Source organism: Sciurus vulgaris (assembly GCF_902686455.1).
Source record: "Sciurus vulgaris genome assembly, chromosome: 2".
Lineage (NCBI taxonomy): Eukaryota > Metazoa > Chordata > Mammalia > Rodentia > Sciuridae > Sciurus > Sciurus vulgaris.
In genome coordinates this window covers 100,380,571-100,395,526 of record NC_136462.1, presented here as the reverse complement: position 1 = coordinate 100,395,526, position 14,956 = coordinate 100,380,571, and the positions used below count along the sequence as shown (strand labels likewise).

The window sequence follows — 14,956 nt, the reverse complement described above, 5'->3', positions numbered from 1 at the left end:
CCTAAAAAGAATTATTGACAATATGTATAATGAAATATACTAAAATTAAACATAGCTCATGACAAATGCCAAATGAAAATATCAGGATATAGAAATAGAAACCATACAACATAAACAGTGTGACCCCAGTGATCTTAAAAAAATATACCTTGTATATACCAAAAGTTGAAAAGGAGTCCCTCTGGGTGATGAGGATTACAGGTGATTCATTTCTTCCTTAAACCTTTTTGATTTTTCAAACTTCATACAACAAACATTAGTAATATATGTAGTTTTAAAACACTCTGACTTTGTTTTATAGTGTGCCCTTTTTACCCAGCCGGTCTAAAATTCTAGCTATGTGACATAACTTAAGACTGAAATGACTCAAAAAACATGGTCTCCATTAAAAACTGGTGTTCTCAGGCTGGGGGTGTAGCTCAGTGATAGAGAGCTCAGTGGTAGAGATCTCAGTTTGATTCTGAGGAACAAAAAAAAAAAAGAAAGAAAAGTTGTTCCCAAGACATGCAATAACGTGTGAAAATGAAAACACATATTAAGCAAAATTCTAAAAGTTCAAAATAGTATATGGCATGTAATTCTCATTTTTTAAAGAGTATATACATATATGCTTACAAAGATACTAGAAGAAAACAAAGCACTACCAGGTCAGTTGCTGGTGTAGGACATGTAAGTGAATACTTTCCTGATTATTTACAATGAATATTATAAGCAGTCTTCATCATTTTAAAAAATTTAAAATTCATACAGAAGAAAAATGTTGTCTCTACCCACATTGGGAACATTGGCCATTTTTTCTGCTTCTTTTCCTAATCGCCCATAATTCCTGTTCCTTCTCCCTGTAGTCCCTTGGGCTGCACTTGCCTTCCATTCCTGTAGCTGCCGCTCTGTCCAAAGTTCATTTCCTCTTCTCTAGAACATGAAAATAATCTCCTAACCTTGTTGGCTGCCCTGTTGCCCATCTCGCCCATCTCGCTCTGACCTACTTCTGCAAGCACAAATGTGGGAATAATCCTCTTGAATGACGTTGTTCCTTTGCTTAAAGTCCATTCTAATGCTATTACTGGGTGTCCTCAATCTGACCTTGAAACTGGCTGCCATTGCAGGGTTGGAGTGTGGGGCACAATGTTCACTGAGCCCCAGGGTTGACAAATTCTTCTTTTGTGACAAAACAAAGCAACTTGACCATACTGGCTCTGCAGTGAAACTACGCAGGCTTAGGCTCCATCCTGACCTCGTTGTTAGTGCCTCCACATTTCCTTAGCTCTGACACAGATGTCCTGCCTCCCTCCCTCCTAGGGCGGCTGTGAGAGGCTAGGGCCATGTGCTTTGTGGCTGTCAGTAACTGATTTCAGTCTCTAAGGGACTGCGCTCTACTCCTTTGTCACCTAGACTTCTCAGGTACTGTGCCACTGCCCCTTTGCTACAGAAGGTCCCCCCAACTCAAGAGCTTCCATTCCTTCTCCAGTCCCATGGTCACCTCTGCAGGGCAGACATTCCCTTCATTAGTGTACCCATTGTCACCTCCCCTTTCAAATTTGGCTGTGAAGAAAGGTTCAGACCAGAGTCCCCAGGCATCTCTGTTCCAGGAGTCATTTCTTTGACTCTTAACAAGGCTCCCTCTTTGGATCACCTACTAAATTGGCAGGGCTGAGATGGCAGGACCCTCCCCCACCCAACCACCTTGTCCTGTTTCCAACTTTGCATCACAGTCCTTCAGACTTCCAAAAAGAAAACTAGGCCATATTGTAGACATCTCCCCTTTTCCTCCCTGCATCATTGTGCCCCCTCTCCTGCTCCTTTCTAAATGCAGTTCAAGGCCATCTCCCTGCCTTGCTTTGGCGTGGGCTTTCATCATGTCTTGCATATGCTCTTTTTTTCCCCCCAATGTATTCTTTATTTTTATTTTTACAGAATGCATTTTGAGTCTCTACACAAATGGGGTACAACTTTTCATTTCTATGGTTGTACCTGCTGTAGGTTCACATTATTAGTGTACTCATACGTGTACATAGGGTAATGATATTTGGCTCATTCCACCATCTTTCCTTCCCGCCCCCTCCCCACCCCTCATTTCCCTCTCACAACCCGACGTTCCTCCATTCTTCCCTTAAGCCCCGCCCCCACCGCTTACTATTATTTGCTCTTTTCTCTACATTTCTTTCATAAGGCTGCTGCCACTCACGGGTCAGCATGACATCAATGGTACACCCACTATATTTCTGACCTTGAGATAGTGCTTTAAGCATTGTGTCTTAAAATTCATCAGACGATCCTATCAGGGATGATTCTGAGATTTCCATTTGGTAGACTAGCAAACGAAAGCTTCAGACAGATCAAGTAACCCAGCTGAGCAGAGGGCCAGGATCTGAGCAGTCAGAGCCTGTTTCTTTAGCCACTAGGTGGTGTTATTTCCCCAACACTGCTTTCCTTTGGGTGGCTTGGGCCCCTCTTCACTTCTGAGTAAGGACCTGGGTGTTTGAATGTCCTGTTAATAAGTGGGATACCTGCCTTGCAGGGAACCAACTCCACACCAACTCGGCTTCATATTTTTGGCGCCACCACTTGTTGATTCTTATCTTTACTCCAAAAGTTCACCCAGAGGGGAGGAATGTTTTTAAAAGTTTAGGTTTGGTATTCATTACAAGGTTTTCTATTCCGAAACCCCATAGAACTGATATTTTGCTGCAAAGATCCATTGTGAGGGTTCTGCAAGTCACCAAAATAACCAGTTAGACATGTTGACTTCAGAAAAACTACCATCTGGTGCTTTTTCACCTATTGCCCCAGTGTGTTGCAATAAATCAAAGGTTATAAATTAACTACTCCGATTTACCCCACATGTCAAGGTCTAAGCAACTAGCACCATAGAAAGAAGCAGAGGTTCTACAAAGCTAAAAGCACTGGCTTTCTCTCATACTCCTTCCCTTTCATATTTTCTTTCAGCTTCATCTTGGGTGAAAAATGTGTGATCAGACCTTTCTAGTTAACGTATTTGGCTCCTGTGACAAATGTTTCAAACAAAGAGCTCTGAGAACAGTTTTCAAGAAGTCTCAACAACTCAGCTACTGCTCAGTATGTGCAGAAATTGTAAGTGTCACTATATTTTAACTGCGAGTTACCTGCCTTAGAACAATATTTAATGAGGGTTCTGTTACAAATTAATTGCCATAGATCAGTTCACAGACGCATGCCCAGGCTCCATGAGGCAGTGTGGTGCAGTGGCACAGGGTGCTGACTCTGGTGTTTGACCACAGGGTTCAAGTCCTGCTTGTGTTCTAAGTGGTGGTGGCACCAGTTCTTACTGCTCTCCGGAATCCCATTTTCTCATCTGTAAAATAGGAACACTATTAGAATATGTTAGCTGTTATTTCCCGGGTTGAAGGCTTTCTTCGTTAGTCTTCTCCAGTCTGCGTCACAAGCAACCAAGCTAAAAGAAACTGGAAAACTAACAGCCTGGGAGCATCTTTCCAAGAACCCTGCTCCAGCTGCATGTACAACTTGGCCAAACCTTTTGGGCCCTCAGCAGTGAGCAAAATTAAGCTCCAAAAGGGCTCCTTGGGCCTAAGCCTTTGGCAAGAGTTATGCATGGAACACAAATCCTAGTAATTTTTCCCGAAGTACACAAAATCACGTCCTCATTAGAGATGGCTATGCACAGGTTTCAGATCTTGCAGTAAACATGTCCAACAGAATGGCTAAAATTTTAAGCATTAGTCATATCTCAGAGGATTTGCAAAGCTGTGCTAACTAGTGTGGCTGAGCAGAGCCCCCACCTGGTAAAAAGTGATAAAGCACTCTTCCAGAAAAGCCCAACAGGAAACTCCTACAATATTAACAGACTTTTTTTTTTTTTTAATGTGCATGTGTGAGAGAGACTTTCAAATTTTACCCAGTTTAAAAGAATAAGACATTTTTTATCCTCCTTATTCCATTGTAACCCTTCACTACTATTACATTTTTAAGAATTCACTTCCAAAGATTAGTGGAGGAAAGAGGAGGGTAGAGGGACGGAGGGAAAAACCAGGGAATAATATTGGCCAAATTACAAGGCCAAATTGCTATGTTGTGTGTGTGTACAAATGTGTAACAACAAATCCCACCGTTATGTAAAACTATAATTCACCAGTAAAAAAAATATGGGGAAAAAAATCACTCCCAAAAACCAAATGGCAAGTAAACAGTCCAGGGTGCATAAAAAGGTTTTGGTACAGCATTGTAATTCTGATGTCTTCAGGCTCCATGTAATGGGACTCTACCTGCAGTACATTTTTTTTTTTTTCCTAAACTTGGCTCTGCAAATTCTAACACTGAGGGCATTCAGTTCTTAAAACAAATCTGCTTTTGGGGGGCCCTACCTTCCTGCTATGTATTAATCTAAGTCTTCTGGTTTTTAAACAACTGCCTCAGTGGGCAGAAAGTGCCCAGAATCACAGATCTCAGGTCCTCTGTTGCGGGGAGATTCTTCCCAGCTCAGAGGCCCTGCCAGGGGACAAGCATCAGCCATCTGCACCACAAGCACTTGGGGGTTCCCAAATATTCAGACAGTGTCCTCTGGCTGAGACATCCAGTGACTGACCATTGGCTTTTCATCCAGCTGTTCTGGATCATGTAGACACAGCCCTTCGAAGGACCCTTTTCATGAACAAGGGTGACTCTATGACTCAACTGCAGCTGAAATGTAGTCGACCCCAACTTTTCTGATCTCCAGGTTCCTCACTCCTAAAAGGGAGTTAACACCAAAGTACAGGAAGGCACTTTGCAATCTTGGCCTGGCCATTAAAAGTTACATGACCTCGTCTCTAAATAGTAGATTCCCCAGGCTGGAGGATATTTGGGGATATTTTACACAGAGAACGCCAGTGTGAAGTGCCACCCACCCCAGTCTCCTGGGCTACATGCAACCCAGAGTGGCCCAGGAGCACCAGTCTGAGGAGGTAATGAGGGATGCTGCTTTGCCTGGGCCTCATGAGATGGCCCTTGTGGGAAGTGCACCCCACGATCTAGTGTCCCACTTAAGTTATTTCATGTGGATTGCTCAAATGTGTCAGGCAGCTTCAGCAATATTAACGATTGCCTTCTGTGTGCCACACATTGCTCTGAATGCGCCACATTGTCTTAAGAAGGTGCTACCCCATTACAGAAGAGGAGCCTGAGACTGAGAAGTAGATGGCTCCAGGCCGCACCACACAGCCAGCACTTGCACCCAGGACGTCTCAATAGATAAAGCTTGAGCCAGCCTTTAGTTACTGGCACTTCAAATCTGAAACAGATGTCATATTTTGCTTTTACATTTTATTTTTATTTTAAATGTATACTTCAGCAGAATAAAACATCTATTTACATAATTTATATATTTATTTTAATGACATAATTTATGTATATATTTATATTTTATATTGTTTTATCTATCCACTTGATAAACTAGCATTAACTGAGCACCTACCATATGCCAGCATTGTGCTACATGCTGAGGATAAATGATGAATAAATCTATACTGATGGGCAGGTAGAAGGGAGTTGGCAGTTAATGATCATCTGCTATGTGTGGAGAAGTCTGCTACGAGTTTTCACATCCCATTTGTTCTCTCCAGAATTTATAACCTTCATCTTCCTATCCTACACCTAAACATGCATGCAAGGTCTCAGAAAAGGGAAATAAAGGAGGCCTGGGTTGGGTGGTCCACACCCAAGTCCAAAGGCTTATTAGTGGAGCCAGACTACTTGGGTCCAAATCTTGCCTTTCCCTCTTTCTGGAAGCGTCACCCCTGAGTGATTACTGAGCTTTTCTGTGCCTCAGTTTTCACATCAGTTAAATGGGGATAATAGCACCCATTCAGGATGACTCTTGTGAAGATCAAATATGTTATTAAAGTCCTTAGGAGAGCTTAGAGTGACTGGGGAGAGGGTGATATGTCCTCCCTAAGACACCAATTCAAATCCTTGAGAAAAACGTAGCAACCCTTTATTCTAGAGGTGAGGAAGAGGCCTCAAGTCACCCTTGCCAGACAGCTGAACAGGGGCGCTCAGAAGCCCAGTGGCTGAGCCTGTGTGCACACGCACTCTAAACCATATCACCCCTTTTGAAGCCGCCAGGACAGGACTGATTGCCGAATGAAGAAAGGAAAAGCAAAACTCAGGGCAGGCCTCCTAATGCCTCAGAGACTGCTGAGCTTCTCAGCAGCCAGAACTAGTTATATTTTTGTATATTTAAGTCAACAAAAGAGGGTTTTCTGTTGTGGTAGAGGAAGCAGCAGAACTACCTGATGTCAGAGCAGGTATCAGAGGTGTGGGCCAGGCCTCCTTGCCCTCTCCTTTCTTGTCCTCTCTGCAGGCTGGGGTCACCAGATACGTATCAAGTCCCTAGGGGTGGTGGGGGGAAAGGACTGTATCTCTGGGATTTCACCAGGCCCCGTCCTCAGGAGCAAGGAGTGCTGAGTTGTAACCCCAGCGTGACCCTTCACCACGCGCAGGTCTCCCGCAAGTCACGTTTCATCTCTGAGCCTCAGTTTTCCCCCGACTAAAATGGGCGCGACCCTCCCTTGCTTCTCCCCGGTGCTGTGTGCGTAGCAACGCTAAGGCGGCACCGGGCGGGGCACAAGTGCCTGGGCGCCGAGGGGCGCGGGCGAGGCGGCCGGAGGGGGGGTCTGCAGCAGCCAGCCCGGGGCTGCCCGCGTCATCGCCGGAGGGCGGGGCCCGGGGCGGCGCTCGGGGGTCACGGCGGCTGGAGCTGCGCCCTCCGCGGCTCGGCGCCCGCCCGCCCGGCCTCTACCCGCTCACCGCATCCCCGCTCTGTGCTTCCTTCCCTGCCGCGTCCGCGCGCAAAGATGGCAACCGACGGGCTGCACGAGAACGAGACGCTGGCGTCGCTGAAAAGCGAGGCCGAGAGCCTCAAGGGCAAGCTGGAGGAGGAGCGGGCCAAGCTGCACGACGTGGAGCGTGAGTGCGGGCCGGGCGGGGCTGCGGCCGGGAGCGGGCGGGGTACACGGGACCGGCCACCAGGACCGGCCGCCGGGCCCGCGCGCCCGCAGGTGGAGGCCCGGCCCAGGCGCGCGGGTCCGGCGCGGGGAGCGGGCCCTGGGATGGTCAGGGAGTCTTGCAGAGTCCCTGTCGCTGGCTGGCAGAGGATCTGGGACCGGTTATGGCCATCACCTGCCTGGAAAATGCAGACCGCCCCTCCCGGGCGGGGGTGAGAGGATGCCAATGGTGAGAAGCTGAGAGCCCGTGTGGGCGCGGCCTAGGGATGAACTGCTCTGATTTTTAAATCTTCCCTGTTGTGTCCTTTTTAGTTTTACATTTGCAAGGATGGAGACACTGATCTCATAGCTCACTTTTCTATGTCCCTACTCTCCATGGGAGCAGGGAAGCAAAAGAAACTTACCAGATTCAACCATTTAATTTATTTAAGGCTGTTAAGGAGCTTTCCCACAGATGGAGAGATTGGCATAAAACAGCAGTGGCAGTGTTAAATAAACTTACATTATGGACCACCATCACGATTCAGAGCCAGCTCTGATCTTCATAAGAGAGCAATTACATAGCTAGGTTCAGTGACTTGACCAGATCAGCTTCTCCTTTTCTTGGTCAGATGGCTTCTCCTTGGCAGAGCTTGGGTTAAGGGCCAGGCTTGGGGTATCGGTCTTACCTGCTTACTGTTTGGCTCAGGAGTCAGCAGCTCCCCTTGCTGAGTAACCGCTTTCCTCTGGACTTCTCTAAGTAAAAGTTCACTAAGCCCCTGTATAATTTAGAAATGTGTCTAGCTATAATTAACCTTAAACCCACAATAATGTAGTTAAGTAAATCGGTACTTATTTTTATTACATAACAAGAGGTTCAGCTTCTCTTTGTTCCATCAGGGACCCAGGCCTCTTACCTTTCTTCTCCATACTTAAACAGCACTGGCTTTTGTCCCTTGACTATAATATGATTGCCTCAGCTCCTAACATCACTTCTGTATTCAAGGCAAAAAGAAAGGGAATGTGGACACCAGTTTCCATTTTCTCTTTCTTTCCACTATCCACCTCTTCCTTGACCAGAACTAGGTGATGTATCTTTTCAACAGGGAACCCCAGCAGGTAGATTTGATCATTCCAAAAGTGGAAGCTGCTTCTGTCCTGCCAAGAGCATGGTACCATTCAAAACCAGGCCCAAATTTTGGACCCTCTACCCACAATGGAAGGGTCTATCCCCATGTGCATACATGAGAACATTTGAGTTGAATAGACCAGCGGTCCCGGGGTTTTGTTCTCTTTTATTCACTGCAGCTTCCAAACTACTTCTCTTGTAAAAACCTTCTAAAACCCTTCACCTTCTTGTAAAAACCTTCACCTTCTAAAACCCTATTCCTTTAAGACTTTTATCACCCACTGATCTCTTCTCCTGTGACATGCCATCTACTGACCTCCAGTCAGGCTCCCTTATTTCTTAAAAACTTAGATATTTCTTAAGATTGTGTCTTGGGTCTTGCTTTTGACCTTAAGCCTCACAAGGATAGCCCTCATGACATAAGACCCTGACTCCACCAGACCCCCTATTCCATACACACCTGGGATCTTGTCATTGCTCAGAACTGAGCAAAACTCTAATTGCCACAACCTGCTCTGGCCACAGTTTTTCCCAGAGGAGACCCTCTAGCACCCGTCTCTTCTCTCTTCCCGTCTCCCAGTCCTGTCCTTTCTTCTCTTAATATCCAGCTTTGATGCTTTGGTCTAGCATTTCAGCAGCAATCTTGCCAAGAAACCTTGACTCTCTGGCTCTCCTGTTTCTTCATCAGAGCTGCCAGATAAAACCTCAGCCCTGGATGAATCCTTCATTTCCTGTCATGCCTGCTCCTGAACACAGACGCTGCTGGAGAAAAGCACCAGGAGGCACAGGGACATCATTATTATTCCACAGTCACTAAGTCACCTGGGCTCCCAGAGCTGCTCAGCAGTTTCCCTGGCCAGCTCTCCACCATAACAGTTTCAGGCTTTCTGCACCTCAACACAGGACTCTGACTCTCTCTCCCCCCATCTTTGTATTCTCACTTCCTCCTCCACAGAAAATAGAAGCTATTAAGTTGACCCCCCACACACACACCTCTCAGTTCATACTTAAAAACTTCCCTTCGCATCTGTGCCCTCCTGGCTTGGACCAGCTCCCTCCTGCTCCCAAGCTCAGGTTCTTGTTATCTCTGGTCTTCAGTCACTACAGCCTGTTGATTATTACATCTCCCCCACCTCTTCTATTGACATTTACACATTCCCACGTCTTCCGTTCACTCTACACATTTTGACAGCCCATGATGTGTGAGGCCCTGTTTTCAGCTCTTGGGGCTGCAGCGAACAAATCAGACAAACATCCTTCCTTCGTGGAACTTCCATTCTCAAGTGGGAGTCAGATGCCGAGGAGGTGAAGCGTGTGATAGGCTAGACAGTATGTGCTTGAGAAAAAAGGAACAGTGGTGGGGTAGGAAATGAGGTACGAGGGAGCAGAAGAAGGCTTCAGAGAAGATGGCCCAGGGAGGCCTCCTGGAGAAGGGCCTTTGTATCTTCAAAATCCCTCCTGAAGTAAGGGAAGGATGCACAATATGACTGATAGGGAAAAACATTTCAAGCAAAAGGAACAGTAATGCAAAGCCCAGGAAGGGGAGAGTATTTGATGTGTCTGAGGAAGAAGCAGGAGAGCAGAGCATCTAGAGGGGGTACACAAAGGGCAGAGTAGGAAGAGTGGGGTTTTGGATGGGAAGGCTTGTGGGGTTGGGTGGGGACTAGCGCTTTATTACCCTGAGTGAGTGGAGAAGCCATTGCAGGGTTTGTAGAGAGGGCTGATCTAATTTGAATGGCATAACTCTGCCTGCTACATTCTGTGGGAGAAGACAGCTTGAGGGAGAGAAGTAAAGCATAAGGTGTAAATGCCTAGGGTGCAGGACTCTCTGCAGGTGCTCATCAGATATCAGGGAAATTCTGCATGATTCACTGCTCCCCAGTTCCTACGAGAAGCTAAAGCCCCAGGTAGGAGAGGAAGGTGATTTCAAAGCCTGCCTTGGTCCTCCTGTCTGTCCTTCAGCTCTTCTCACCACAGAAGCCTTCTGTTCCTTCCTCCAATAAGCACACTCATCTCTCAGCAGTCAGGTGGGAAAGGGGAAGAAGGATAGAATAATCTGCAGTTTGAAAACTTGATGCTGTTGCCCTGCCGAAGATCAAACAGCTTTGCTCTCATTTTTCCGTGTATGAAGGGGAAGGATAGTATCCCCCTTCTGGTGGATACACAAACAGGCTTGGCAAAGCCAAACCATTTGCTCAGCCAGTGAGAGAATGGCCAGGATTCAATTTGGGAATTAGGCTGTCTTCACTGGGCTCCCTAAGAGCCTAGGGTTGGAGAGAGAAGGGTCTCTTGAACTGAGGAGGAGCAGAAACTGAATCTGGCTCACTCCCCAAAGCAGAGACTGGCATTGTGTACTTTCCTGTATCTCCCAGAGCAACCAGCATATGGCAGGCAGCCTCTTAGTTGATAGATCTGTTTCTGACACACAGGCCCTGTTCAGATTACCTGCCTGCTTCATGATGACCCAAACAGATATTTCCCATTATGGAGTCCAAGGAGTTTCCTTCAAATTAAGAACATGAGCCCAGAAGTGTGAGATTTTATAGTATTCCACTAGGGTATGTGGCTGTACATCAGAGGGTCATGGTTTATTCTCCAGAGCAGTATGTGTTGGATGCCTGTACATTTTTGCATTTTGGTTATGTAGATGACCCCTTTCTATTCTCTAAGATCCCTTTACACCATAAGCTATAAGATGACCAACTCATCCCCGTTTGTCTAAGACTCAGTGTTAAATGCCCTTCAGTCCTGTGCAAACCAGAATAGTTGGTCACCTGCTTTTATCTCAGACTTGCCCAGATCCTTGCCTGAAAAGTCAGTGCAAAAATTGGAGCTCATAAATTTGGAGGGGAAACTTCAGGTTTCTTGACTCCAAACCCTCAGTTCTTCAACTCCCATCCCTTTGGTCCTCAGTTCCTTTAGTCCATTCTGTTGGACCTTCATCCCTAAGTCAGGCCCTTGACCTACATGAAATACAGAAATAGCTTATATGGATCATGTGATGGAACGTCAGCCCACCTCAAGCTCCAGAGCCCAGGCCCTGTTCTCCAGGGGACCATACTTCTCCCACACTCCTCCAGAGCTTCCTGCTTTTCCCTACATGTTTCCCTTGTCACCTTCTGCTTCTGCTGTGGGTGAGTACTCGCTTGATTGGTTAAAAGGCATTTATAACCATGTGGCTACAGCTTTATTAGCTTCCTCTTGCTGCTGTACATATTTCCACAAATTTAGTGTCTGAAAGCAACATTAATTTATTCTTTTGCAGTTCAGGAGGTCAGAGGTCTAAAGTGGGTCAGCAGGTCCTTCTGGAGCCTTTAGAGGAGAATCCATTCCTTGCCATTCTTCATTTCTAGAGGCTGCCTGCATTCCTTGACTCCTTGACCACATTATTCTGATCATTGCTTCAGATGTCATATCCCCTTCTTTGACGTGGACCCTTCACTCTTCCCCTTAAAAGGATCCTCATGGTTAATTGAGCTCACCTGGATAATCCCAGATAATCTTCCCATCTCAAGATCCTTAACTTAATCACATCTTGAAAGTCCCTTTCGTCATTAAGGTAGCATAATCCCAGGTTCCAGGGATTAGGATCTGGAGGCATCACCTGCTTCAGCCTCTGTCTCCAGGCAGTTTTCTTCTCCCAGCAAACCCGTGCTTTGCAGATGAGAGAGCAGGAAGAAGCCAAGGCACAGGCTCTGGGTGCACGTCTTCCCCTCACTGTACTTGACTTTTAGAAAGCTGAGACTTGCATTTAAGAGAATAAAAAGTAAATCTATGTATGCATGTATGAAAAGATGTTCATTTTTTATTAAGTGAAAAACATGTGCCAAACAGTGTGTGTGTGTGTGTGTGTATATATATATACACACACTGTTTGAAAACTTAATGCCGTTGCCCTGCCGAAGATCAAACAGCTGTGCTCTTTCATTAACTTAAACAAGAGCTGCATGAATATGCACTAAATGTCTAGAAGGACACTCAAGAAATGTGTTGTCTCTAGAGGGTGTTCAGGAGGTGGAGACCTTTCATTTTATACCCATCAGCACATTTATTCCTTTTATAATAAGTAGGAAAAAAACAAATTCTGAAATGGGAATTAAGATCAAGGAAGAAAGAAGTGGGAGACAGTTCAACTTTAAAGAGTCTTTAACTTGAAATTGAGCCAAGGAATGATCTGGAAGACAGACTGACAGCAGACACAGCAGGAAGGACATGGTGTTCATTTCATCCTGGGCTGTGCAGGAGCTTCATCCAGGTTCCCAGCTCCTTGCAGCAGCTTCCTTTGTTAAGGAACAAAGCAATTGAAAGCAAATTTAATTTCTCTGAGAACAAATCCACACTAAATTTGGATGAATCTCAGAATTCATCATCAGAGGCTACAGACTTTTTTGTCTTCTTTTTTGGTTTTTTAATTTTTTTTTTTTTTTTTGGTTGTATATGGACACAGTGCCTTTATTTATTTTTATATGATGCTGAAGATCAAACCCAGTGTCTCACACGTGCTAGGCAAGCACTCTACCACTGAGCTACAACCCCAGCCCCGACTTTTCTGTCTTCTAAATGTAATTTTGTGAAAAGTTTTGGGGGTTTTGTTTTTTCTTCTTCTTTTTTTGGGGGGTGGGGAGGGGACCAGGGATTGAACCAGGGTTAAACACTGAGCCTCATCCCAGCTCTTTTTTATATTTTATTTGAGACAGGGTCTTGATGAGTTGCTTAGGCCCTAAGTTGCTGAGGCTGACTTTGAACTTGTGATCCTCCTGTCTCAGCCTCCCAAGCCACTGGGATTACAAGCATGCATCACTGTGTCGGGCCTGAAGAGTGGTATTCTCAAATGTTTTATGGCTAAAACCTTGGATGTTCTGATATCATGGCTTAGGGGGACAATCTAGGAAAAACCATACTTCTAGATTAGTCTGAAGCAAATATGTCCATTTACCTTCCTGTGTTCTAAGGAACTATGCTCCACTTACAGAGGCTGCTAAGAAGTCTACCTCCCTGTGGACATCCTCCTCCTGTTGCTCTGCCTCAGGCTGGGAGCAGAAGCTCTCTGCCTTCCATTTCCTCTCCCCTGCTTTTTGCTCTGCATTCATAATTACACATGTGCCAGCTAATGCAAGTGTTTCTAGTGGACCCTTGTAATAAACTAATGCTCACTATGGAAAATTAGAAATATAGAATAAAACAAGTCTTTCATAACCCCACCACATAGAGGTAGCACCTTTCAATATTTTGATATAGTTCATAGCTTATTTTTTATGTTTGCATATATATTTATAGCGCACTTGGGACTGTACTGGATATAGAATTCAAGCCTAGTTTTTACATTAACCTTATAGATTGAATAGCTCACCATGTCATTTATGTCTCTTTTTAATGTTGTCATATAATATTGTTATACTGGACCATGTACTAGCCCATCTTGAAGATTGTATCATAACCTAATCCTTCCATCTTTTAACCAGGAAACTGAGGGTAGAATTTCTTTGTGAATAACATATGATTTCAAAGCAATGCAAAAATCTGTGGCACAAACAAGAAAGCTACTGTGATGGTAAATGTTTTCCCTCCATACACATTTCAGGGGTGTGCGTTCATTACTCAGACTGAACGAGTTTTTAAAAATTAACCTTGGATAATTTTCCTCCTTGATTCTTTGGTCTATTAAGTGGTGGTTATCAAAAGACTGTATTTATTAGTGCAAAACTTCGAAAACAATTCAGGGTCATTTTAAACTAGTTCTGTCTTCCCATCTGAGACATCTCACTTGTGTTCAGGCTTCTTCTCTGTTTACATTCAGTTTCAGAATGTTCATGTTCAGGGACATTTTGGAGCTTGTGCATGCCCTGGTCCTTTTTTTCGTGGCTTTATGGAATGAAAGAAGGACTCTATTACATGTTTTCTCTTTGTAAATTTACATAATTTGAATTCTTGTGTATGGACCTGCGTGCTGTACATTTTGCTTTAGGTCCACATGTGCACAGATTATAAAATAAACAGCAAAGTTGAGAGGAAGCCATGTCCTGATAAAAAGTTAATCTTTGCCAATATCCTAGACTATCTCCAAGGCCCCATCTAGGTAAACTCTAACACCCTCACAATTTGGAGGATGGCAGCACCCACTTCAGGGACATGGGAAGGAGAGCATGGGGCCAGGGAGCAGGCCTCATTGGAGCAGCTTCCAGGCTGCTACAAGCACGTCTTGGAGGGACCATAGAGAACAGCAGTGAGGGGGATCTGCTAAGCAAAGAGTCTCCTAACTGGATTGCCTCCTCCAGTGTCATTTCCATCAACACTCGTCCACCCTGCAGCCAGAGAAAGTCATGAAAAGGCAGATCTGGCCATGCCACGCCTCTGATGACAACCTGCCATCAGGCTGCTGTCCCTGTGTGATGACTGAGCTCTGTTGTGGGTATACAGAGTCATTACTTGCCTGCACCCACTCCTCGCCCTTAATCCTCTACTGTGATTAAGTTGCTTTTACTGCCCTCAAAACATTTGCTTATCTCATACCTGTTGGGGTTGGATATAAGGTGTCCCCCAAAAGTTCCTATGTTAATATAGGCATATTCAGAGGTAAAATTATTAGATTAGGAGAGATATAACCTAATCAGTTTATCTTAGTTTGAATGGACTAACTGGATGGTAACTGTGGGCAGGTGGGGCAAGGCTGGAGGAGGTGGGTCACTGAGGGTGTGCCCTGGAAGGGCTCAGCTGCCCTGTGGCCTCTTCTCTTTCCCCTCTCTTGCTTTCTGACCCTGCCATGAGCTGAGCCGCTTTCCTTCACTGCTGCCCTTCCGCCATGCTTTCTGCCTCACTGGAGGCCCAAAATGATGGAGTCGGCTGACGTGACACTCTGAAACCATGAGTCCAA

At 45.3% G+C, this 14,956-nt stretch overlaps 1 protein-coding gene across 1 annotated transcript in view; it reads left to right on the top strand.

The window, feature by feature from the left end:
- The first annotated feature begins 6,674 nt into the window (after positions 1-6,674).
- Positions 6,675-14,956, top strand: part of GNB5 (G protein subunit beta 5) — a 39,717-nt gene continuing 31,435 nt past the window's right edge. Inside the window, exon 1 of the mRNA XM_079129983.1 lies at positions 6,675-6,939. Coding sequence (XP_078986109.1) covers positions 6,828-6,939 — 112 coding nt within the window. The 5' untranslated portion in view covers positions 6,675-6,827. The remainder of the gene's footprint in view (positions 6,940-14,956) is intronic.